This window comes from Leucoraja erinacea, chromosome 2, assembly GCF_028641065.1.
Source record: "Leucoraja erinacea ecotype New England chromosome 2, Leri_hhj_1, whole genome shotgun sequence".
NCBI lineage: Eukaryota > Metazoa > Chordata > Chondrichthyes > Rajiformes > Rajidae > Leucoraja > Leucoraja erinaceus.
In genome coordinates, this window is record NC_073378.1 from 109,219,724 (window position 1) to 109,241,604 (window position 21,881).

At 42.4% G+C, this 21,881-nt stretch overlaps 2 protein-coding genes across 3 annotated transcripts in view; both read left to right on the plus strand.

Moving 5' to 3' along the window:
* The window catches only part of erp44 (endoplasmic reticulum protein 44), a 317,180-nt gene that overhangs the window by 43,237 nt on the left and 252,062 nt on the right, over positions 1 to 21,881 (plus strand). The gene's annotated exons all lie outside the window — the stretch shown is intronic.
* Positions 1 to 21,881, plus strand: part of tex10 (testis expressed 10) — a 52,194-nt gene that overhangs the window by 2,384 nt on the left and 27,929 nt on the right. Inside the window, exons 2-9 of the mRNA XM_055663156.1 lie at positions 582 to 772; positions 6,127 to 6,842; positions 7,481 to 7,715; positions 10,759 to 10,871; positions 13,863 to 14,104; positions 14,799 to 14,937; positions 17,159 to 17,328; positions 20,441 to 20,618. Coding sequence (XP_055519131.1) covers positions 593 to 772; positions 6,127 to 6,842; positions 7,481 to 7,715; positions 10,759 to 10,871; positions 13,863 to 14,104; positions 14,799 to 14,937; positions 17,159 to 17,328; positions 20,441 to 20,618 — 1,973 coding nt within the window. The 5' untranslated portion in view covers positions 582 to 592. The remainder of the gene's footprint in view (positions 1 to 581; positions 773 to 6,126; positions 6,843 to 7,480; positions 7,716 to 10,758; positions 10,872 to 13,862; positions 14,105 to 14,798; positions 14,938 to 17,158; positions 17,329 to 20,440; positions 20,619 to 21,881) is intronic.

Below are 21,881 nucleotides of genomic sequence, written 5' to 3' on the forward strand. Positions count from 1 at the left end.
AGTTATGTTGCCCTTTGCTGCTTTAGTTATCCGTAAGTATATATTTTTCTGAAGTTGGTGCATTTCTCTACTGAGGTGGAAGCTGGTTCTGTATTAGTAAATGTAACAAAGGTTTCCCACTGCTCTGCTTTGATTTTTTACTCTAGTCCGGATTTATCTACTTTACGGTAAATGGTCTCTGTAGCCATGCCTGGAAGTCAACATTACCCACATCCAGAATGTTTCCTGCTTCTCCCTTTCAAACATATGAAACACAATTAATTATAAATGCTGTTGGATAAATGTACTCGCACCATTAAAAAATAGCCTGGCACAACAGAAGTTTAGCCATGTATTTTGCAGATTTTTGTTTGGTGATTCCGATTTCAAAAAAATAATTCCATGAGTTCCTTGTCTAAGTTAATTTAATGTAGTCTGCTTACTGCAGGTGTATTAAAGCTTCTAGTACTTTAAATCGGGCAATTGACACGTATGTATGTATCCTAAGATGACCCGTGCTATTTTAAAGTTTATAAAAAACCATGAATTATTTTACATGTTCATTATCTTGAGTAGTTAACAATACACGTTCTTTAATGCAGGGTAAAACAAGATGACGAAGAAACGCAAACGTCAAGATGACTTTCAAAAGATTAAATTAAAAGTTGGCAAAATAAAACCAAGGGCAGATAATGCAACCAACACAAGCTTCAAAACACGTGCCATCCATGTTCCAGAGCAACTGAAGAGCGATGCATTACTGCCAACAAATTACCGCAAACTTAACGTAAAGGTAAATTTCGCAATTAGCTGTGTGTGGCAGCCTAGGGTGGAATAGCATGCTGCATATATCACTTTATTAATCTTCATTTTCTTTTTCCTGAAGGCATTTTGCCTTGGGTGTTGATCACCCATGTGCTAGTTATGGGTTGCAAGAATGGGAGGATGATCAGGCAATTTGCACTGTATTGAGCATGTACTTGTGCTAAATCCTGGTCTTAATTATGTGCATTTCCCTTGATCAAATCTGATTTCCTTTAGGAGTGCCAGATCAGCTATTTTGCCCCATTTGTTTCCTTGATTGACATTTATTAAATTAGTATATTGCATGCTTTAATTTTCTTTCTCTTGTGCATGTCATGATGTATGATGTATGATGTAATTTATTTCCAATAAATGTTTATGAAAAGTCAACATGGATTTGAAAAAGATGATTCATTAATTGTTTGGAGAAAGCGTTGTCCAGAGATATTATTTATGGGGCTTCCAGAAGATATTGATAATACAGTTTCCCTTATAAATTAGGAGGTGGCCTTTTGGCCCATCAAATCTATGCTAGCTCTCACAGCAATTCCCATTCGAAACTTATCTCCCTGTAGCTATTCTCTTTAATGCCCATTACAACCTCCACTGTTCAGGTGGGCTAAAGTAAAGTCACTAAGTTTGAACGTCAAAAGGATAGAACAAAGGATGAATGGTCATAAAAGCTAGAAACAGTGGTCTCGAGATACTTAGACGTCCAGTGTACAGGGCTCGGGAAAATGGGTTGTTGGAAATCTCTGCAAATGGGAATTAATATTAGAATTTCTAATTTTAATTTGGGTTTATTGATTTTTACAGAGGGGGGTGGGGATGGCCTATGATATTAAATTATATGAAGCAAAGCAAGGTATGTGGAGCTGGGTCACCAATCATCACTGATTGCTTTGAACAGTGAAGCTGGCATGAAGGACTAAATGTCATGTTCCTGTTCCTTTGTTCTCAAAATATTGAGCCTTTTGAATATGGTGGGCAATGATGGCCCAGCACAATATTGGCAGAGTTTTGAATAAGAGGTGGATATTCTTTTTAATCTATCATAAATGAACGGGATTGTGCCTTTCAGTAATAAGAAGCATGTGCATAATGCTGTAAGGCTCACTTTGATATCGTTGGATAGCAAGATGTTACAAATTTGAAGCAGAGTTTGTTGACTGAGGGATAATAGACATAGTGGGAATAAGGGTTGTTCTCTGGCAGGGCATCACCAATAGTATTTCCCCAGAACCCATTGAGGTCCTGGCTTTTTAATGGAAATGTTGTTTGGACAAAGAAATAACAGTTGCATATTAAAATTTTTGAATTAAACTGCAATTTGGAGCAGGAAATTGAAAAGGGACCAGACAAAGTGAACCCTATCTAAATTGATGGCTTCTACTTTGATCTTCTTCTTTTTGTGTCTTTGAAGCTGGTTGGTTATATGGCAGTTACCATTCCTTTACAATCCTTTGCGTTTTTATTGAACACTGCAAGATCCTTTGGACTGCACTGGTTGGGTAGTAGGGGGGCAGACAAGGCAGTGCTGCATTGTATGGTCCTCTTCTCCACATTCACAGGTGGTTTGGCCAGTTTCATAGCCCCATCTGGCCATGGCAGCTTTTGATCGCCCTGTTCCTGTTCTCAGGCGGTTGAGCGTCTTCCACTGGACCCATGGTGCTTCTGAGCCCGGAAGGAGGGCTTCAGAAGGAGGGATACCCATGTCAGTAGGAGGGGGGTCCTCAAGCCTTTGATGTCTACTTTGATGTCAGAAACTGAAGAGACATGTTAGGCATGAAGTGCCAAAGAATTGCATTGAGAGCAAGTGGCCATGAAATTGACTTGCACTTTGTTGAATTTGCGTATTTAGTGGGAATCTAATCAATATCAAACATTTGAGTAAGTTGGATTCGAGGAACTTTTACTTCCATTGGGCATATTCTGAAGAAGGAGCATAATCATAAAATTAAAACTAGGAATGAGGTACGGAAATATTTTACATTATACAAAAGGTAACAAAATACTTTTGTTTCGGACTCGCTCCCCAAGAAGTATTCTGCAAAGTCATTTGAAATTTTCAATGATGGTGTGGAACAAAGACTGGTAAATTAAGCCATGTTCCAGATCAGCCATTATCCACCAAATAGACTGGAGGGTCTTAATTGTCTATTATTGTTTCTGTGCTCTCTTTGAGTCATAGTCATAGAGTCATGCGGCATGGAAATGGGCCCTTCAGCCCAACTTTCCCATATCCACACCAGTCCCACCTGCCCATGCATGGCCCATAAACCTCTAAACACATCCTGTACCTGTCCAAATGTCTCATGAAATAGTATCTATGCATTTACCTGATCTATTTGTCTCATGATCTTCTACACCTCTATAAGATCATTCCTTATCCTCCTGTGTTCCAAGGAATAAAGTCCTAGCCTGCTCAATGTCTCCCTGTAGCTCAAGCCCCCGTGTCCTGGCAACATCCTCGTAAATCTCTGCACTCTTTCCAGCTTGGCAACATCTATCCTATAACATGGTGACTAAAAATGAACACAATACTCTAAATGTGGCCTCACCAATGTCTTACATAACTTAGATGTCCTATATAACAATGTCTTATATAACTGTAATATAACCTCTCCCAAATTCTATACTCATGCCACATGACCTGACCACTTCTATATATGGTGTTGTTATCTTGCAAGACTGATACAGTCTTGATGCCATCTCCCTGGCCATTCAGAGAGACCTGGTTAAGAAATACACCCCTATCAGACTTCTATTCATAGACTACAGCTCTGCTTTTAACTCCATTATCCCATCCAAGCTCGTCTCCAAACATGTGGAACTTGGAGTCAGCAGTTACCTCTGCAACTGGATTCTCAACATCCTGACCAACAGACAGCAATCAGTGAGGATAGGGGACAAATCATCCTCTTTGATAATCCTCAACACTGGTGCTCTGCAAGGATGCGTTCTCAGCCCCCTTCTTTACTCCTTGTACACCCATGACTGTGCAGCCAAGTACAAATCCAACTCAATTTTACAAATTTGTGGACGATGTGGGCCAGATATCAAATAATGGTGAAGCGGAGTACAGGAAAGAGATTGAGAACTTTGGCACCTGGTGTCAAGACAACAACCTTTCCCTCAATGTCAGAAAGGCAAGGAAATTATGATCGACTTCAGGAAGCGAAGTGGTACACATACCCCAGTATACATTGACGGGGCCAAAGTAATGGTTCAAACCTTCAAGTTCCCAGGAGTAAATATCACCAGCCACTTGCCCTGGACTAGCCATATCAAAACAACGGCCAACAAAGCACATCGATACCTCTACTTCGTTCGAACGCCTAGGAAGTTCGGCATGTCCTCAACAACTCTCGCCAACCTCTACAGATGTGCCGTCTAAGGCACTTTATTGGGATGAATCACAGCATGGTTTGGGAACAGCTCCACACAAGGCTGCAAGAAATTGTGGATGCAGCCCAGACCATCACGCAAACCAACCTCCCTTCCATTGATTCTATCTGCACTTCATGCTGCCTAGGCAACACCGCCAGAATAGTCAAGGATGACTCTCGCCCTGGACACTCTCTCTCTTCTCCCCTTTTCCATGAGCCAAGAGGTACAGAAGTTTGAAAACGCATTCCTCCAGATTCAGGGTCAGTTTCTTCCCGGCTGTTATCAGGTAACTTAACCATCCTGTCTCGTGTCACGGTCCTGAACTACCATTTACCTCATTGGAGACTCTCGGATGACCTTAATTGGTCTTTACTGGATATTATCTTGCACTAAATGTTATTCCCTTTATCCTGTATCTATACACTGTGGAGGGATTGATTGTAATCCTGTATAGTCTCATCACTGACTGGATAGCATGCAATAAAACAGCTTTCTGCTGTACCTTGGTACATGTGACAATAAATTAAACTAGTTAAATTCTGGAGAAAGTAGTTTGGGAAAATTGGTGATGATCACAATACTTTATTAGCCGAGTATGTTTTGCAACATGCGAGGAATTTCATTTGCCAAGTCAGTCATACAAATAAGCAACGGAAAACACAAAATGCATTTTAACATAAACATCCACCACAGTGACTCACTGTGATGGAAGGCGAAAAAAAGTTCAAATCTCTTCCCTTCGTTCTCCCGTGGTCGGGGGCCTCAAGCCCTCCGTTGACGGGACGATTTTTACTCTCGTAGCCAGTGGAGTTTGGGCCCTCATCATTGGGGCGATCATCTCCTGCATCGGGGGGTGGGTGTTGGCTTCCCCGCACCGGCGATCGAACATCAGGTCGTGCCTGGTCGAGCCTTCCCGCGACGTTGGAGCTCCCGAGTAGGCCTCTCCCAAGACTGCGAGCTCGCGATGATGCAGGCTGCGGTTGGAACGATTCCAGGCAAGGGATCAAGTCAGATGTTAAGCCCACGCTCCGATGCAGGCCTCCAGCTCCGTCGATGGTAGGCCGCAGAGCGACCAGAGATGCGATCTGGGGGAAAATCGCATCTCCGGCAAGGTAAGAAACTGAAAAAAAAGTTTCCCTTCCCCCACATAAACAAACCAGAGAACACTTCCACAAACGTTTAACACACTAAAAATAAAAAAAGACGAAAAAACAAACGGACTGTTGACAGGGCTGCCAATCGTGCAGCGCCCCTGAAAGCTTTACATAACTGTTTCCCAGCGTATCCCTGGCCTATTTTTTTTAAATTCTGCTTTTAGCCTTATTATAAAATTTAAGCTGGCATATATTTTGAAAATGTATGCAATATATGAACATGCAGTCATTAAACCAGAGTACAGGCAGCATCTCTGAAGAACATGGATAGGTGATGTTTTGGGTTGGGGTTCTTTTTCACACTGATTGTAGTGGGAGTGAGAAAGGGCTGTGGGGCAGGACATAGCCTGGCAAGCGATATGTGGATACAGGTGAGTGAGGGTGGGTTTTATTGGTCGAAGGTTGGACAAAGACCAGAGACGAAAATACAAAGTGTGACATAAGGATAGAAGACTTGTGAATTGTGAAGTCAGAGGAAGGAATATAGGGGGAAGGGAAGAAATGGGTGTGAATCCTGATAGGACAAAGGGAAGAGAGGGATAGAGCTGTTTGTAGGTTAATTACTAAAAATTTGATAATTCAAAGTTCAAAATTAAAGATTCATATCAATCTCATGGTTCATTTATTGTCACAAAGATTGTCTACAGATGAGAAATTAGTATTCTGTGTTGTCTCAAATCCCTTCCTCACCAAATTTGATAGGTTCGTCTTCAGAGAGGTTAAGAAACATTTAGGTGAAAGTTTAATTTATAGTGGTGTAAGTATGCTGACAGTAACCTAGCTTTTTATTCCTCAATAGGATCTGTTGACACAGTTGCACCATTATAGTTCTGGAATTAAACAGGGTGCTCTAAATGGCCTCAAAGATCTTGTTTCCCAGCATCCATCCGTGATTGCATCACATCTCTCTAATATTCTCAGTGATTCAGCACCCATGTTCACAGACAAAGACCCCATGGTCAGATCAGCAGCTATCCAGCTTTTACAATTTATTACTCCAAAAATTTCCAGTGATCAGATGGCTCCTTTTTTCCCTTTGGTTAGTGCGCACCTCTCCAGTGCAATGACTCACATTCTTGAGGGAATACAGGAGGATGCCTTGAAGATATTAGACATTTTGTTGGAACATTATCCTGAGCTTCTTACGGACTGTTGCAACATCCTGTTGAAGAATTTTCTGGAGCTCATTTCCCACCAGAGATTGTCAAAGGGATTGAAAACTGGTGGGAAGGTGCCTTCTTGGATGCTGTCTGTCAACCTGAACCGCCGCGTTACATCTCAGCTATGGCGACTTAACGTACTAAGCAGGTTGAGAAAATTTCTACGGGCAGTTGTTGAAGGTTCAACCCAGTCAGTGGAAAATGAAGCTACTTTTGAGAGTGATGCCAGGACTGGATCTGAACGCGTGACTACATTGCAAGTCAAATGGGATAATTATGTAACTGGACAACAGCACATACAATTATATGAGCACTCTGGATCCCAGCCTATGACTGTAATTCCATTCCGGCTGAGGTAAGACATTCTGAGTTTGGTATTTGGGCCAATGTATATATTTGGGATGTTTCTTTCCTTTCTTCACTTCCAAATTCCCCTTAAGAAGTGTTAAATTAATACATTTTAACTTAAACTGAGTAGGAGGAAGAATTTTTTTCCAGCCTGGTTATCTCTTCCCAATACGGGGCTCAGAATAGACAGTCAGTTTTGAGAGTCTGGTGTCAGGTCTGCTTAAATGAGTCTGCCCAGCATAGCTGGCTGTGAGTAACTTGGGCTTCAGTGCTGTGCAATTTAGCCTTCTGTGCAATGTGAGCTTGTCCACTTTGGTGGAGAGGTGAATTATTTTGTGAATGGCATGTAATTGAAAGCTGCTGATATTCAGAAGGGCCTGGCGGGTTTTCGGAATGCACCACACAAGATACTCGTGAGGGGTCATTTACTGTGGATATTCAAGACTGAAATCAATAGATTTTTAGATATATTGGTAAACAAGGGATGTGAAATTAGTGTGTGAAATTTGCACTGTGGTTAAAAACCTGCTGTGGTCGTATTGAATGGCGGAATTAATTAAGCAATCGAATGGCCTTGTACTGGTGTATTGTGTGTTCTGATGATGATGAGCATCAATTCATTATTTTTTCATTAATTTACACCAGGCCTTCACTTGGTGCCGAAGAAGGTTTGGCTTCAGTGGAGAATCTGAAAGGCTTCATTCAAATCCTAATACCCCTTCTATTGGAGTGTTGGGTGGAAGCCTCTCCAGGTCAGCTTACTGGACCTACTCCAAGTAGTCTACTTGAACCGGAAGCCATGCAGCTTAAGCTGCAGGTCCTTAACATTATCCAACTGTTGTGGAAATTAATGCAGCACCGAGACGAGACTGAGAAACTGGTAAGGAGGGATACACAAGTTTGTTTTTACTTAGTTTACTTTAGTTACCTTCTGTTGCCACTTAATGGTTTGTTTCTGGTGGTGAAGGGCATGGTGGAATTGGAAAAAATATTTTTTTTTTCGCCTTGTCTGAAGAAGGGCCTCAACCCGAAACGTCACCTATTCCTTCTCTCCTATCCCGCTGAGTTACTCCAGCATTTTGTGTCGACCTTCTATTATTTCTGCCTTTATCTCCAACATTCCACCACATTATTGATCTTCCCTTTTGTTCTCTTCCCTTTCACCATTGTGAATCAAAACACTTGTATAAGTAAGTGTTTCCATTGAAATTATCATATCTCTCTGTTTGCGCAGATGGTGCTTGACTTGCTTAGCAGTTTCTTCTTTTGAATTCTAGTACAGGTGCACAACCTTTTATCCGGTGTTCCAGAAACCGAAAAGCTCCGAAAACCGGCCATTTTTTCCAGATGTCGTCTGCGCACCAAAGCTCGCGTTTGGCGCCAAACCTGACCCAAAACGACCCACGGTCAACCCAGGTCTTGTACTACTGTAGCGGCTGCCTCCTCCCTGGAGATCGGGAGACGCTTAAACATCTGTAAATCATTGCTTAAATGTTAGTCAGTTAGTTCGGAGGGCTTTTATGTGAAGGGGGGTGAAGGGGTAAACTTTAATTCTTAGTCCCCTACCTGGTCGGAGAGGCGGGGAGCGGTCAATGCCTTACCGGGTCGCTGTGCAGTAAGCTCCGCAGCGCTGTGGCCGGTTGTAGCTCCGACCCCGGCAACTCTACCCCTGGCTGCGAGGCGCTCCAAATCCAGCGCGGCCCGCGTCGCCATAGCGGCCCACGTCCCAGCTCCGCACCAGCGGGGTGCGGGCAATGCCCCCTTATTCCAGGGTCAGGGAGCAGGACGTGCATCCAGAAAAGCAAGCTCCGGAGCGCGGTGGGGCCGCCGACACACATCGCGGAGCGTCGCTGGATTTGGAGCCGCGCAGCCAGGGGTAGAGTTGTCTTTTGGGGGTCGGAGCTCCAACGGCGATGGCAGCAGGCCAGCCCACCTGGACCGGACAATTGGACGTCGACCCCAGCTCCGCGGCTCCAAATCCAGAGACCCGACGCTCCGCGATGTTGGAAGAAGGCGGCCACAGCGCAGCTCCGGCGCTTGCCGCACGGCGACCCTGTAAGGCATTGTCCCGCACCCCGCTGGGGCGTCCGCCCTTGGAGTGCGGGTTTGCGCTGGATTTGGAGCGCCTCGCAGACGTCAGGACCCACCGGACAGCGACCCCCCAGGGATATAGAGTTGCCGGGGTCGGAGCTACAACCGGCGCCGCCCGCGGCCGGACGGAGCCCCCAGCTCCGCGAGGTTGGGAGTCGCCGACCAGGTAGGTAGGGGACTAAGAATTAAAGTTTCCCCCTTCACCCCTACACCACCACCACCACATAAAATCCCTCCAAACTAACTGACTAACATTTATGCAATGATTCTCCCGGTCTCCGGGGAGGAGGCAGCTGCTCCAGACTTTTCAAGCCGCCCGCGCTACCTACCTAATCTACGCTAAAAATCTTCCATTCTGAAATCCGAAAATGTCCGAAATCCGACAAGTGTCTGGTCCCAAGGCTTTCGGATAAAAGGTTGTGCACCTGTATTGAAATAATTAGCTTTGACCTACGTAAGGAAATCTCTTTTCAACTTCATCTTTAATTTTTTTTTAGAATTTAGTGACTATGTTGATATCTTTTTTTTGTTAGATGTCCATTTATATGAATGGATTCATGCACGTGCTGTTAATGTGAACATAGCTTCCCCCTGACTGTCATAGATGGATCTCTAACCCATAACTCTTCTGTGTCTCAGAGATCATAAGTCATCGGATCAGAATTAGGCCATTTGGCCCATTGAGTCTACTCTGCCATTCAATCATGGCTGATCTATCTTTCCCACTCAACCCCATTCTCCTGCTTTCTCCCCATAACTCTTGACACCCTTACCAACCAATCAAGAATCTGTCAATCTCCACCTTAAAAACATCCAATGTCTTGGCCTCCACAGCCGTCTGTGACAATAAATTCCACAGATTCATTACCCTCCCCATCTCCTTTCTAAAGGTACGTCCTTTAATTCTGAGGCTATGCCATCTAGTCCGAGGCTCTCCCATTAATGGAAACATCCCCTCCACATCCACTCTATCCAAGCCTTTCACTATTCGGTAAGCTTCAATGTGGTCCCCCGAAATCCTAAATTCCAGCGAGGACAGTCCCAGTGCTGTCAAACACTCAACATATGTTATACCCATTCATTCTAGAGATTATTTTCAGAAACCTCCTCTAGACCTTTCCCAATGCCAACTCATTCTTCCTCAGATATGGGGCCCAAAACTGCTCACAATACCCTCAAATGCAGTCTGACCAGTGGCTTATAAAGCCTTAGCATTACATCCCTGTTTTTATACCCTAGTCCCATTGAAATAAATGTTTAAATTGCATTTGCCGTCCTTGCTACTGATTCGACTAACAAACTAGCTTCATGGGAATCCTGCACCAACACTTCCAAGTCCCTTTGCACCTCCGATTTCTGGATTATCTCCCCATGTGGAAAATAGTCTACGCCTTTATTCCTACTACCAAAGTTCATGACTCCACACTTTGCTACACTACATTCTATCTGCACTTCTCGCCCAACCTGTCCAAGTCCGTCTGCAGAGTCCGTGCTCTCTCTACATTACCTGCCGCTCCACCTTTCTTCATATCATGCACAAACATGACCACAAAGCCTTCAATTCCCTCATTCAAATCAGTGATATACAACATGAAGTGTAACGGCTCCAGCACCAACCCCTGCAGAACACGGCTAGTCAATGGCAGCCAACCAAAAAAAACCTTTTATTCCCACTCTGCCTTCTGCCATTCAGCCAATCTTCTATCCACACTAGTATCTTCCCTCGAATACCATGGGCTCTCATTTTCTTTAGCAGCCACATGTGCAGCACCTTACCAAAGGCCTTCGTAAAATCCAGGTAAGCAATATCACTTACTTTCCATGTTTTTCAGGAATTCTGGCTACGAAACCACTATCTTGGTGACTTTAAAGATAATTTCATGAAACATTTTCCTTACTCTATGTTGGAGACACTTAGACACAGAAAGAAAGATTGGGATAAAAAGTAAGTAAACAACAGATCTTGCTTAAACTTGTTTTTCTATCTTGCAAGTAGCTAATGTTAAAAGATAGGTGCACCACAGTTTAGCATCCTGTTTTCATTTACAATTTAACCCCAAAGTGATGAGGTAAACATCGAAGCATTGGCCAAGAAAGTGTACCAACGCCTCTACTTCCTTAGAAGGCTTATGAAATTTGGCATGTCCCCAGCAACCCTCACCAACTTCTTCAGGGTGCAGCACAGCATGGTTTGGGAAATATGGTTTGGCATACAAGACCGCAAGAAATTGCTGCAAGTGTGGACATAGTTCAGACCATCATGCAAACCAACCTCCCTTCCATTGACTCCATCTACACTTCACCCTGCCTCGGCAAAGCAACTAGGATAACATACCTGCCAACTAGGCCGATTTTCTCGTATTTGTTCCGATTTTTAAGTTAAAGTGCAAAAAATCGGAACAGTGCGATTTTGAAATGAGGGGGGAAAAACGTCCAATCAGCCGCTGTCTCCAAGGTTATTGTGTCCAATCACATAATGCACTGGTCACTCGACGGCCAATCAGACGCTGTCTCCGAGGGGCATTGCGGGCAGTCACTGACCAGCTTCCCTTACTGAAGCAGAAGATGGATGCAGCCAATATTTTTTCTCTGCTCCGAGGAAGAAACTGCAGATGCAGTTGTCTTTGCAATACGCCAAATGATTCCGGGAATGCCGAGGTGAGAGAGATGAGAGAGATTCCAGCCTCTTAACTTTCCCCCAGGCCATGGGGAAACGTTGCTACCAAATGACTTTCAATGATAAACTTCTGGACAAATGCAAGAAAGCAGCTTTGACATACACAATAAACAGGTTATGCATTCTTGTACTCTTACATGGTTATGACCCCACCCGTAATGGTAATCCGTCAACCTGCACACTCGGAGTAAGATTTTTCATTTTCAATTGTTAGCAGGTATGGGATAATTAAGGACCAGTCTCATCCTGGCCACTCCCTCTTCTCCTATCAGGCAAGAGGTGCAGAAGTTTAAAATTGCACACCTCCAGATTCAGGGACAGTTTCTTCGAAGCTGTAGTAGTACACTTCTATGCAGTACAAGATATCCATTGCTGCCTGCGTGGTTTGCCTTCTCTTCCTGTTTCTATGTGGTTATCCCTAGATGCTTGGGTTTCTTCCAGTCCCAAAGTCATTTTGCTTGTAGTCAAGTCAAGTCAAGTCGAGTTTATTTGTCACATACACATACGAGATGTGCAGTGAAATGAAAGTGGCAATGCTCGCGGACTTTTGTGCAAAAGACAAACAACCAAACAACCAAACAACTATAAACACAATCATAACACACATATTATTTTACATAATAAATAATGGAAGGAAAAATGTTCAGTAGAGTTAGTCCCTGGTGAGATAGGCGTTTACAGTCCGAATGGCCTCTGGGAAGAAACTCCTTCTCAACCTCCGTTCTCACCGTATGGCAACAGAGGCGTTTGCCTGACCGTAGCAGCTGGAACAGTCCGTTGCAGGGGTGGAAGGGGTTTCTCATGATATTGTTGGCTCTGGAGTTGCACCTCCTGATGTATAGTTCCTGCAGGGGGGCAAGTGAAGTTCCCATAGTGCGTTCGGCCGAACGCACTACTCTCTGCAGAGCCTTCTTGTCCTTGGCAGAGCAATTCCCAAATCAGATGGTAATATTTCCGGACAAGATGCTTTCCACCGCCGCTGTGTAGAAGCACTGGAGGATCCTCGGAGACACTCTGAATTTCCTCAATTGCCTGAGGTGGTAAAGGCGCTGCCTTGCCTTACTCACGAGTGCTGAGGCGTGTGATGCCCATGTCATATCCTCGGAGATGTGGACTCCCAGATATTTAAAACAGTTCACCCTATCCACAGGATCCCCATTTATCTTCAATGGAGTGTATGTCCTCGGATGATGTGCCCTCCTAAAGTCCATGATCAGCTCCTTCGTTTTTTTGATGTTCAAGAGGAGGTTGTGATCCTGGCACCAGAGTGCTAGATCAGCCACCTCCTCCCGGTAGGCCCTCTCATCATTGTCTGAGATCAGGCCCACCACCACAGTGTCATCAGCAAACTTAATTATTGACTTGGAGCTGAACCTAGCCACACAGTCATGTGTGTACAGGGAGTACAATAGGGGGCTGAGGACGCAACCCTGGGGCGATCCTGTGCTCAGGGTGAGGGACTTTGATGTATTCCCTCCCATCTTGACTACCTGGGGCCTGGCGGTGAGAAAGTCCAGGACCCAGGCACACAGGGAGGTGTTGAGCCCCAATTCCATTAGCTTCCCGGCCAGTCTGGTGGGGACTATCGTGTTGAAGGCTGAACTGTAGTCTATGAACAGCATCCTCACGTAACCCCCCTTCTGGCTGTCCAGATGGGAGAGAGCGGTGTGCAAGACCTGGGAGACCGCATTGTCCATGGATCTGTTCGGACGGTATGCGAACTGCAACGGGTCCATGTTCCGAGGGAGGAATGCGCAGATGTAGTTTACTTCCCTACTGTAAATTATCACTGGTGTGGAAATCAGGTTGCTATTGTCCATGTGTGAGAGAATAGATTACATGGAGTCAGCGTACACTCAATGGGCCTTATGGTCTCCTCGTGATTGACTCCCCTTCCCACCACTCCCCAATCTTTGAACATCCACAATCCTGGACTTTTCACTCATCACTTTAATTTCATATTTCATGTTGTATTTGTTGTATTTTATGACTGTTAACGGACCAATTTCCCTCCTGGGATAAACAAAGTTCCATTATATTGTATCATTATGAGGAAATATGAAATTGATTGATTTCATTATCAGACAGTTGGTAGTTTTGGATAAGAGCATCTGAATATCTTCCCTTTGTTTAAAAACAGTAAGCATATTAATTTGGCTGAAGGTATAAAGATTTTATTAATGAAGTTATTTTTACTCTGCATTAAGTGTGAAGCATTAAGACGAAGAATATGATTAAAATGTTATCCCTTATTTTCAGGGACAAGCAAGCGCCACCATTTATGAACATTCCAGATCATTCTCTTGCATTGAATCTGGCGGTGTGTCAAGTCATGGTGTCTCTCACCAATTCTGTAACAGTCCATCAGGATTCTGACTGGTTAGATCAAATCCGAAAATTTGTGACAGAAAACTTGTCAGATGGCAGGAAATTGGCCTGTCAGCAGTTGAGTGGGATTCTGGTGTTGGTGTGGAGACTTGTACTGATACAGCACAACAGAGGTGAGGAAGTACTGGATTAAACGTTCATTTTATCGGTAAAATTCAGCATTATGTTTCCAAAGTCTTGTGTATTATGTATTTTTGCAAATCTGCTGGGTCTGCAATCAACCTGTGCAATCACAATGCCTGGTCATTGTGACCATCCATAAACTATCAATTTCTTAAACAGATTTATGCCTTACACACTGAACCCTGTTTATTATTTAAAAAAAACATGTTTTTGTTTTGAAGTTAAAAGTAATTTTTAAAGAAATGGGCTGCATGAATATATTTGTTAAAGCATTCCTTTAAAAAAAAGGAAAATAGGAAGAAAGGGAAATGATTTTCAATTGTTTCCTTTTTTCCCAGTCAATATTTGGTTCTGCAATGTTATTGGGTACTTTGCTGACATGCCCATCCATGTGCACAAAGCTAGATGGGCATCAACAGACATTTAGCTATCTGCATTTTTTTTACATGTAGCTTCGTCCCATCTAAATACCATGGGACATTCACATGGACATGTTTTCATAGCAGGGATTGGGTGAGAGAGGGCCTGTCAGATTATTAAAGTTCTATAATGCTGGATATTTGGGGCTAGTTGTCTTGCTTTGAATGAAATTAGCAACATGCATCTTGTGAAATCTTGGAGAGTTTGGATCTTTTAGTAGCTTGTTTTTCTTGAAGTATTTATTTTCCTCACTTTATAATCCAGGTGCTACAGAGGAATTATTGAGGGCAGTTTACACACAGTATCAACAACAGGGTCTCTCTCTTTCTATTCGCACCATGTTGCTCAACTTCTTTAGTGGCCTTTATTTGAGAGAGAAAACATCTAATCTTCAGATTGCTAGGTAATGTATGGAGTTCCTAACTTTTCCCTTTCGGATTTTATCATTTGATTTCGAAAATTACTTATCTGTCCATTGCGCGACTAGTTATAGTTCTGACATGTAATAACAGACTGACAAATATGCTTGGACAGTTTTTAATTGCAAATAGATTCTTTAAAAAAAATTGAAAATATAAAAATATGACTGTACAATGGGTCTGTATCCTTAGTCCAGATTTTCCTTATTATATGTGACAATGTCTACACTGATTGATTTCCCCTTGTACAACACCAATCTATCACCTCCCATCTTCCGTTTTAGATAAGCTTTCAGACCAGGCTCACTGAGTTCCTCCAACAGTTTAATTTTTTTCAACACAACCCCTGATTCATTGTTGCTGTTCTTGGTTTAAGTGATAAGTAACAGAGGTTACTTATAAGTTGTTCTGATCTGTTGCGTTGGGATCACTTAGTGCTGTTCATAGGTTGCTATTTTTTAATTAATATGCAGGCAGCATTGGTTTGATTAATATAATGTTTCTTTTAGGCATTGGTGTAGAGACCAGTGTTTATTGCTTGCAGCTCATTGCTATTTAAGTAATGATTAGTTACACAACAGCTGCAGTGTACCAAATGAAGTTGTTGCCATGGTCTATTCTACTTTTGTTTCAATTAAAAGTCTTTTTAGAACAGTGGAGCAGTGGTAGAGTTGCTACCTTACTGCGCCAGAGACCCGGATTCGATCCTAACTATTGGTGCTGTCTGTGAGGGGTTTGCACGTTCTCCCTGTGACCATGTGGCCTTTTCTTTCGGTGCTCCGGTTTCCTCCCAATTTCCAAAGATGTGCAAGATTGTAGGTTAATTGTCCCTTGTGTAATTGTGTAAGATAGAACTAGTGTATTGATGATCATTTGTCGGCGTGAAACTGGTGGTTGGTAATCAGTCATTGTGGGTCTGGAGTCATATTTGGGTCAGACCAGTTAAGCAAGCCTTCTTTATTCATGCCAATCCAATTGCTAGTTCATCATTTTTATTCAAGATTTTCTTAAATAATTGATTTTTAAATTAGCCAGTCACTGTGATGGAATTTGAACTCTTATTTCTGTATTTAGTCCAGATCTCAGTTACTGGCGGAATGATATAGAACAGTACAGTACAGCACAGGAACAGGCTCTTTTGGACCTGCACATAATCCATATCCATCCATTCTCCTCCAATGGTGTCATCATACTATTTGCCATCGATTTTATATCTTCAGCAGCTTTGAGAAAATGATACTTTTAATGATAAATATTTTGCAGATAAATCTAATTGGATACACTCTTCAGAAAGTAAACTTTTTTTTATTGTTGAGTATTGCCAAAGAGAAAATATCTAATTGTTACAAGCATGCTGCCCAGAATTCCCTAGCTGCAATCAATCCTTTCTATAGTGTGTCTTCCTGTAAAGTCTGGTTGAAACGCACAGAAACACAACTAAATTTTTACTAAAACTAAATTGGTGATTTCTTAGTGCATATATAATGCCATAAGTTTGTTCAACAGTAGGAGTTTTTATGAAGTTCACATTTCAAATAAAGGTCACTGATATGAAACATTTTAATATTGCATGTCTCCTGGTAGTGGATGAAGAGTTTTGTATTTAAGTAGACCAAATGGGACTCGTTGGGTCCTTGTCACACCGGAGGCCCGGTCCCCCAATGCAACCCATTCCCCAAACAAAATATTTGATACTGATGTATACCCCCCATGGCAGGCTTGGTTTCCCCAACGCAACCCGCTCCCCAACGCAATATTCCACCGCTGACCTGTTCCCCCAGTGCAATCTTCCACCACTCACTCATAGCCCCAAACTAATTTCCACTTATTTACCCTCCCTCATTTTAAACTTTAAAAAAAATGCAAATTGCACTTGCTGGGGCTGCCAGGACTCGGTGTACTGGGATTGCAACATTGTAGTGGGCAGGGCTACAATCCCATTGTGACATCATAGCTGTAACTGCCAGTGCAGCATTTTCGCGCTATTGTGTACCTTTTTGGCATAGTTCCTTGGTCTCACAGACAGGCAGGAGAAGACTTTTAATCGTACATAGATATAGATGGTTTATTTCATTTCTTTAGTTTAAAATAGGATTTTGTACAGCTCCTTTACAAATGCTTCTCTAATTCAATGAATATGAACAATTTCTCATTGAACTGCTCTGCTTTTTGTTGATGACTGATTTTTTTTTTTTTTTTGAGTAGAAGTAAAGTGTTATCGCGTTGGCTGGCTGGATTACCATTACAACTAGCACAACTTGGTTCAAAGAATCCACTTCTTTCAGCACAACTTATTGATGTAATACATGTGGCAGCTGCCCATTCAAACAAAGAGCTACTTCAGAGTCTTCAAAGTAATGTCTACAGGTTATATGGTGAGGCATCTCTTGTTTCAGATGGAATTGAGCACATCAAATAATGTTCATTTATGGGTAAAACAAATATTCTCATGGTTCGAATTCTAAATTTATACTCTGCTGCTAAATGGTACTGCTTTTCATAGTTAATGATTTAAATTATTTTAACTCTTCATAGTTAAGTATTTGAATTTGTAAATGTTAAGTTTTTAAATTTCATGCAATTTTTTATGTTGTCGTAAAATATGTTGGAAATACTCAGCATGTTAGGATAGTATAGTGTAAAGAACAACATTCAGCATTGAGAGTCAGCATCAATAGAATTGGAGAAAACAAGTTTGATTACACAAAAGGGGAAGGATGGAGAGAGGAAAGAATATTTGTGTTAGGGTTGACAATACTTTTGGCACTGTCTGGGTAGTGAATGAACAGGTGTAGGTTGAAGGGGGGACAGGAATTAAAAAGAAACATACTGGAACAGTGAGAGATAAATGGCAGCAGCTACTGGAAACCTGAAACAAAGATAATGCTGGAAATATCCAGTACAAACATCCCCTGATTTACATAAGGGTTATGTTCTGTAAACCTTTACGTAAGTTGGAATCATCTTAAAATTACGTGAAGGTAAAGAACTACACTTAATACAAAAAAAAACATGAATAGGTGCTGTTTCGGGTTGGCATCCCTCTTCTGACTGTATCAGTCTACAGAAGGGACCGAAGACGAAACATTACCAATCCTTATTCTCCAGAGATGCTGCCTGACCTGCTGAGTTACTTCAGCGCTTTGGATGGGAAGTCCTTGCCTTCCTCCTGGTGCAATAACACAGGTCATTGAGAAAACGGAGCTACTTATAGTGAATTATTTGTTTATGTAAGTGTGGTTTATGCAAGTTGGCTGTTGCGTACGTAATTCATCAAATACTAGACGGCACCAATAGCATAACGTCACCTGGATGGCACTGAAACGTAGATGTTCCCTTTTTCTTTCTCTGCATCACATTTGTTTTCTCGCCTTTTTTCATTTCTCGTGAAAAGATTATTTTTTTTAACTCGTGAATAAGTCAATTTTGCTTCTGTCTCAGGAGTCTTGCCCAACCAGCTGAATGCTTCTAGTATTTTGGGGTTTAATTTCAGATTTCTAATGCCTGCATGTATTTGATTTCTGTTGATCATTCATGTTCGAAAATGAAGGAAAGAGAAAAACTGTTAGCTCACTTGTTAATGTAAAACTGGATGGAAATAGTAGGGATCCAATGAAATATTAGGACAACAGCCATTGAATTCTGTTTACATAATTTGAATACTTGGGATATTAGAAAATACTAGACCAAGGGGGACCAGTTGGGTCCCATTCCCTCAATGAGCGGTTGCGGGGAGGGGGGAGGGGCTGCGGCACACACACACACACACACACACACACACACACACACACACGCACACACACACACACACACACACACACACCCCCCCCCCTTGATATTATATTAAGGATCCCTGCCCTCGAGGCGGAAGGGAACTCGGCAAGAGGGGGACTTGAACTCGGCTGCTGAGGACGGGGTCGATTACGAGTGGGGGGTGAGCCTCGGCAGCTCTTGGGACCTCTCGCGACCACTGTTGGGCTGCGGACGGTGCAGGACGGTGAAGAATGTTCTGGAAATGAAAGCTCGGCATCACTCGGGTTCCCTCGGGAAACCCCAGTTGAGGCGCAAGCGTACTGCGTGTTCATCGGTCTCAATCCAGAGAACTGGGAGGGGGGGCTGTGGGCGGGGCGCTGCGCTGCGGACATCCGGCCAAGTGCATGTCGACTGAGTCGGGAGACGACAAAATGACTGCGAGTCGGGGGGGGGGCAAAGTTATGCATTCTTGTAATCTTACATGGGTATGACTGCACATAAAAAATAATTTTTCTTTTCAGCGAAATGGAACAGCGTGGGCTGCGGGCAGCTGGTCGACTGTGAGCAAGACACGACAAAATGAAATGCTCTGACAAAACTTGGCGGGGGTGTTAACAGAGCTGCCAAGTAGTACGGGGGGGGGGGCGGCTGGGCTGCGGACGGCCGGCCGGTCGACTGTGAGCGAGAGGAGCCATTGTGACGTCATCAGCTCGTTAGATTTAAAAAAGATCTCAGATTTGTGAATAATTTGAAGAAATAACTCGGGTGAAATAATGAACCAAATTTTCAGATGAGCTGATTTTTGACATAAGGTAAATCTCTACCGGAATATGTAAAATTTTCGCCATTAGCGCGTAGGGTTTTCGAGGAGATGTGAATCACAGAAAAAGACACAAGCAAACACACAAATACATCCACATCCAAGATCAGAGTTTTATAATAATACAGATTATACTGCCATATATAAATATTTGATAGAAAAAGTAGTTTCATTCAAAATCAGGCATTTTATTGAGCAAATTGAATTTTGCATTTTGAAAATAATTCTAATTGTTGAGTATGCAAGAAGATAGTGTATAACTAAGCAGGGTGTTTTCAAGTTCAATCCACTTCCTTGGGGGAAATTATTTTTGAGAAATAAAAGAAGCATTCCATTTGACCCTCACATTTATAGCTGTTTTTAGTCTGGACGGTATTTAAAAGTGATATCATTCAGAAATGAAAAACAGCCATATTTGTTATGATTTACATCGAAAATTCAATGTGTATATAATATTTTTTGCTTTCCCAAATACCTCAAAGTAAACATTTTAAAACTGGATTTTTCTTTCTTATAAGAATTCATAATTGCCTACATGTTTCCTTTTGATGTAGAAGTTGCCTAGTAATGGGTAGGGTGACAGGAACAAGAAAGGTACAAATCAGTGAGGAAACCAGAACAGTTTATTTTTAGAAAGCAAATTACCCAGATATGACATGGTCTGAATAAGGGTCTCGACCCAAAACGTCACCCATTCTTTCTCTCCAGAGATGCTATCAGTCCCGCTGCGTTACTCCAACATTTTGTGCCTGACCCAGATATTTCCTTAGAGCAACCAATTTTAATTGGTTATGTCTTCAAATATTATTGGAGCCTTTTTCATAATTTGTTCCGTTATTGATTTATGAAACTAGCCTCTGTCTTAATGATGGAATATCCCAAGATATCTAATTGATATTGTAATCTTTGTTTAGATCCACAAGATGGCACTTTAGTGCTGCTTCCATCTGAAACTCAACATTCGTTGGTACAACTTGTATATTTCTTGCCACGTATTTCATCAGAGTTGCTGTCCTGTCTGAGTCGTTGTTGCACTATGGGAAGGTTATCCACCAAACTTGCTATTAATCTAATCCGAATACTGCACACAAGGTAGGTTTCCAAATTTTTATTTATTAAAATTTGCGTTTTCTTCTGAACCACAGAGGCAAAATAATGCTCTTATCTAGTTATGTAATCTTGTTAAGTATAATAGAAATGTTTATTTTTGAGTTTCTACTTATTGTCCACAACAAGGCTGTTAAATTATTCAAATTTATAAGTTATAGAGTCGTACAGTACGATTCTTTGACTCTACTTTGCCAATCAAATACCCATTCACATATTTATATATGTTCGCAATGCAAGTTAGTAATTTAACTTGGCATGGTGGTGCAGCAGTAGAGTTGCTACCTTACAGCACCAAAGACCTGTGTTTGTTTTTGACTATGGGTGCTGTCGTATGGAGTCTGTACTTTCTCCACATGACCTGCGTGGGTTTTCTCCGGAATCTCTGGTTTCCTCCCACATTCCAAAGACTACAGATTTGTAGGTTAATTGGCTCCGGTAAGTTGTAAAATTGTCCCTAGTATGTAGGATAGTGTTAGTGTAAAGATTGCTGGTCTGCACGGACTTGGTGGACCAAAGGGCCTGTTTCCTCGCTATGTCTCTAAACTAAACTCATCTAGGATATTTTTTTGCTATAATTGAACTAGAGTTGTAACAGGTAAAAATAAAGGTACCCATGTGGAAGAAAATACATTTAAACAGACTCAGCACTTCAACTCCCCCTCCCATTCCGTATCCGACCTTTCTGTTCTGGGCCTCCTCCATAGCCAGAGTGTTGCACTGCAAAATGGAGGAGCAGCACTTCATATTTCGCTTGGGTAGTTTACACCCCAGCGGTTTGAACATTGACCTCCAATTTCAGGTAGTCCTTGCTTTCTCCCTCCTTACCCTCCCCTTCCCAGCTCTCTCAGGTCTCCACCTCTTCCTTACTTCTTCCCCCCCACCCCCACATCAGTCTGAAACCCGAAACGTCACCTATTCCTTCGCTCCATAGATGCTGCCTCACCCATTGAGTTTCTCAAGTATTTTTGTCTACCTTTAAACAGAACAACGATGAGTTTGGATAAATTTGTGTTGGCAGTACACAATAATGGGAATTTTTCAATCTAATTTATTATGGCACAGATTATATTTATTCTCACAGAGGAACAGCAAACTCTTGAAGTAAATGTCTTAGACTAAAAGCGCATGTTCAATTGTACAGTGGCGCAGCTGGTAGAGCCGCTGCTTCACTGCAGTTTGCCTACCACCACAACAGATCCACAGCTGATGCCATCTTCCTGGCCCTACACCCATCCATGGAACACT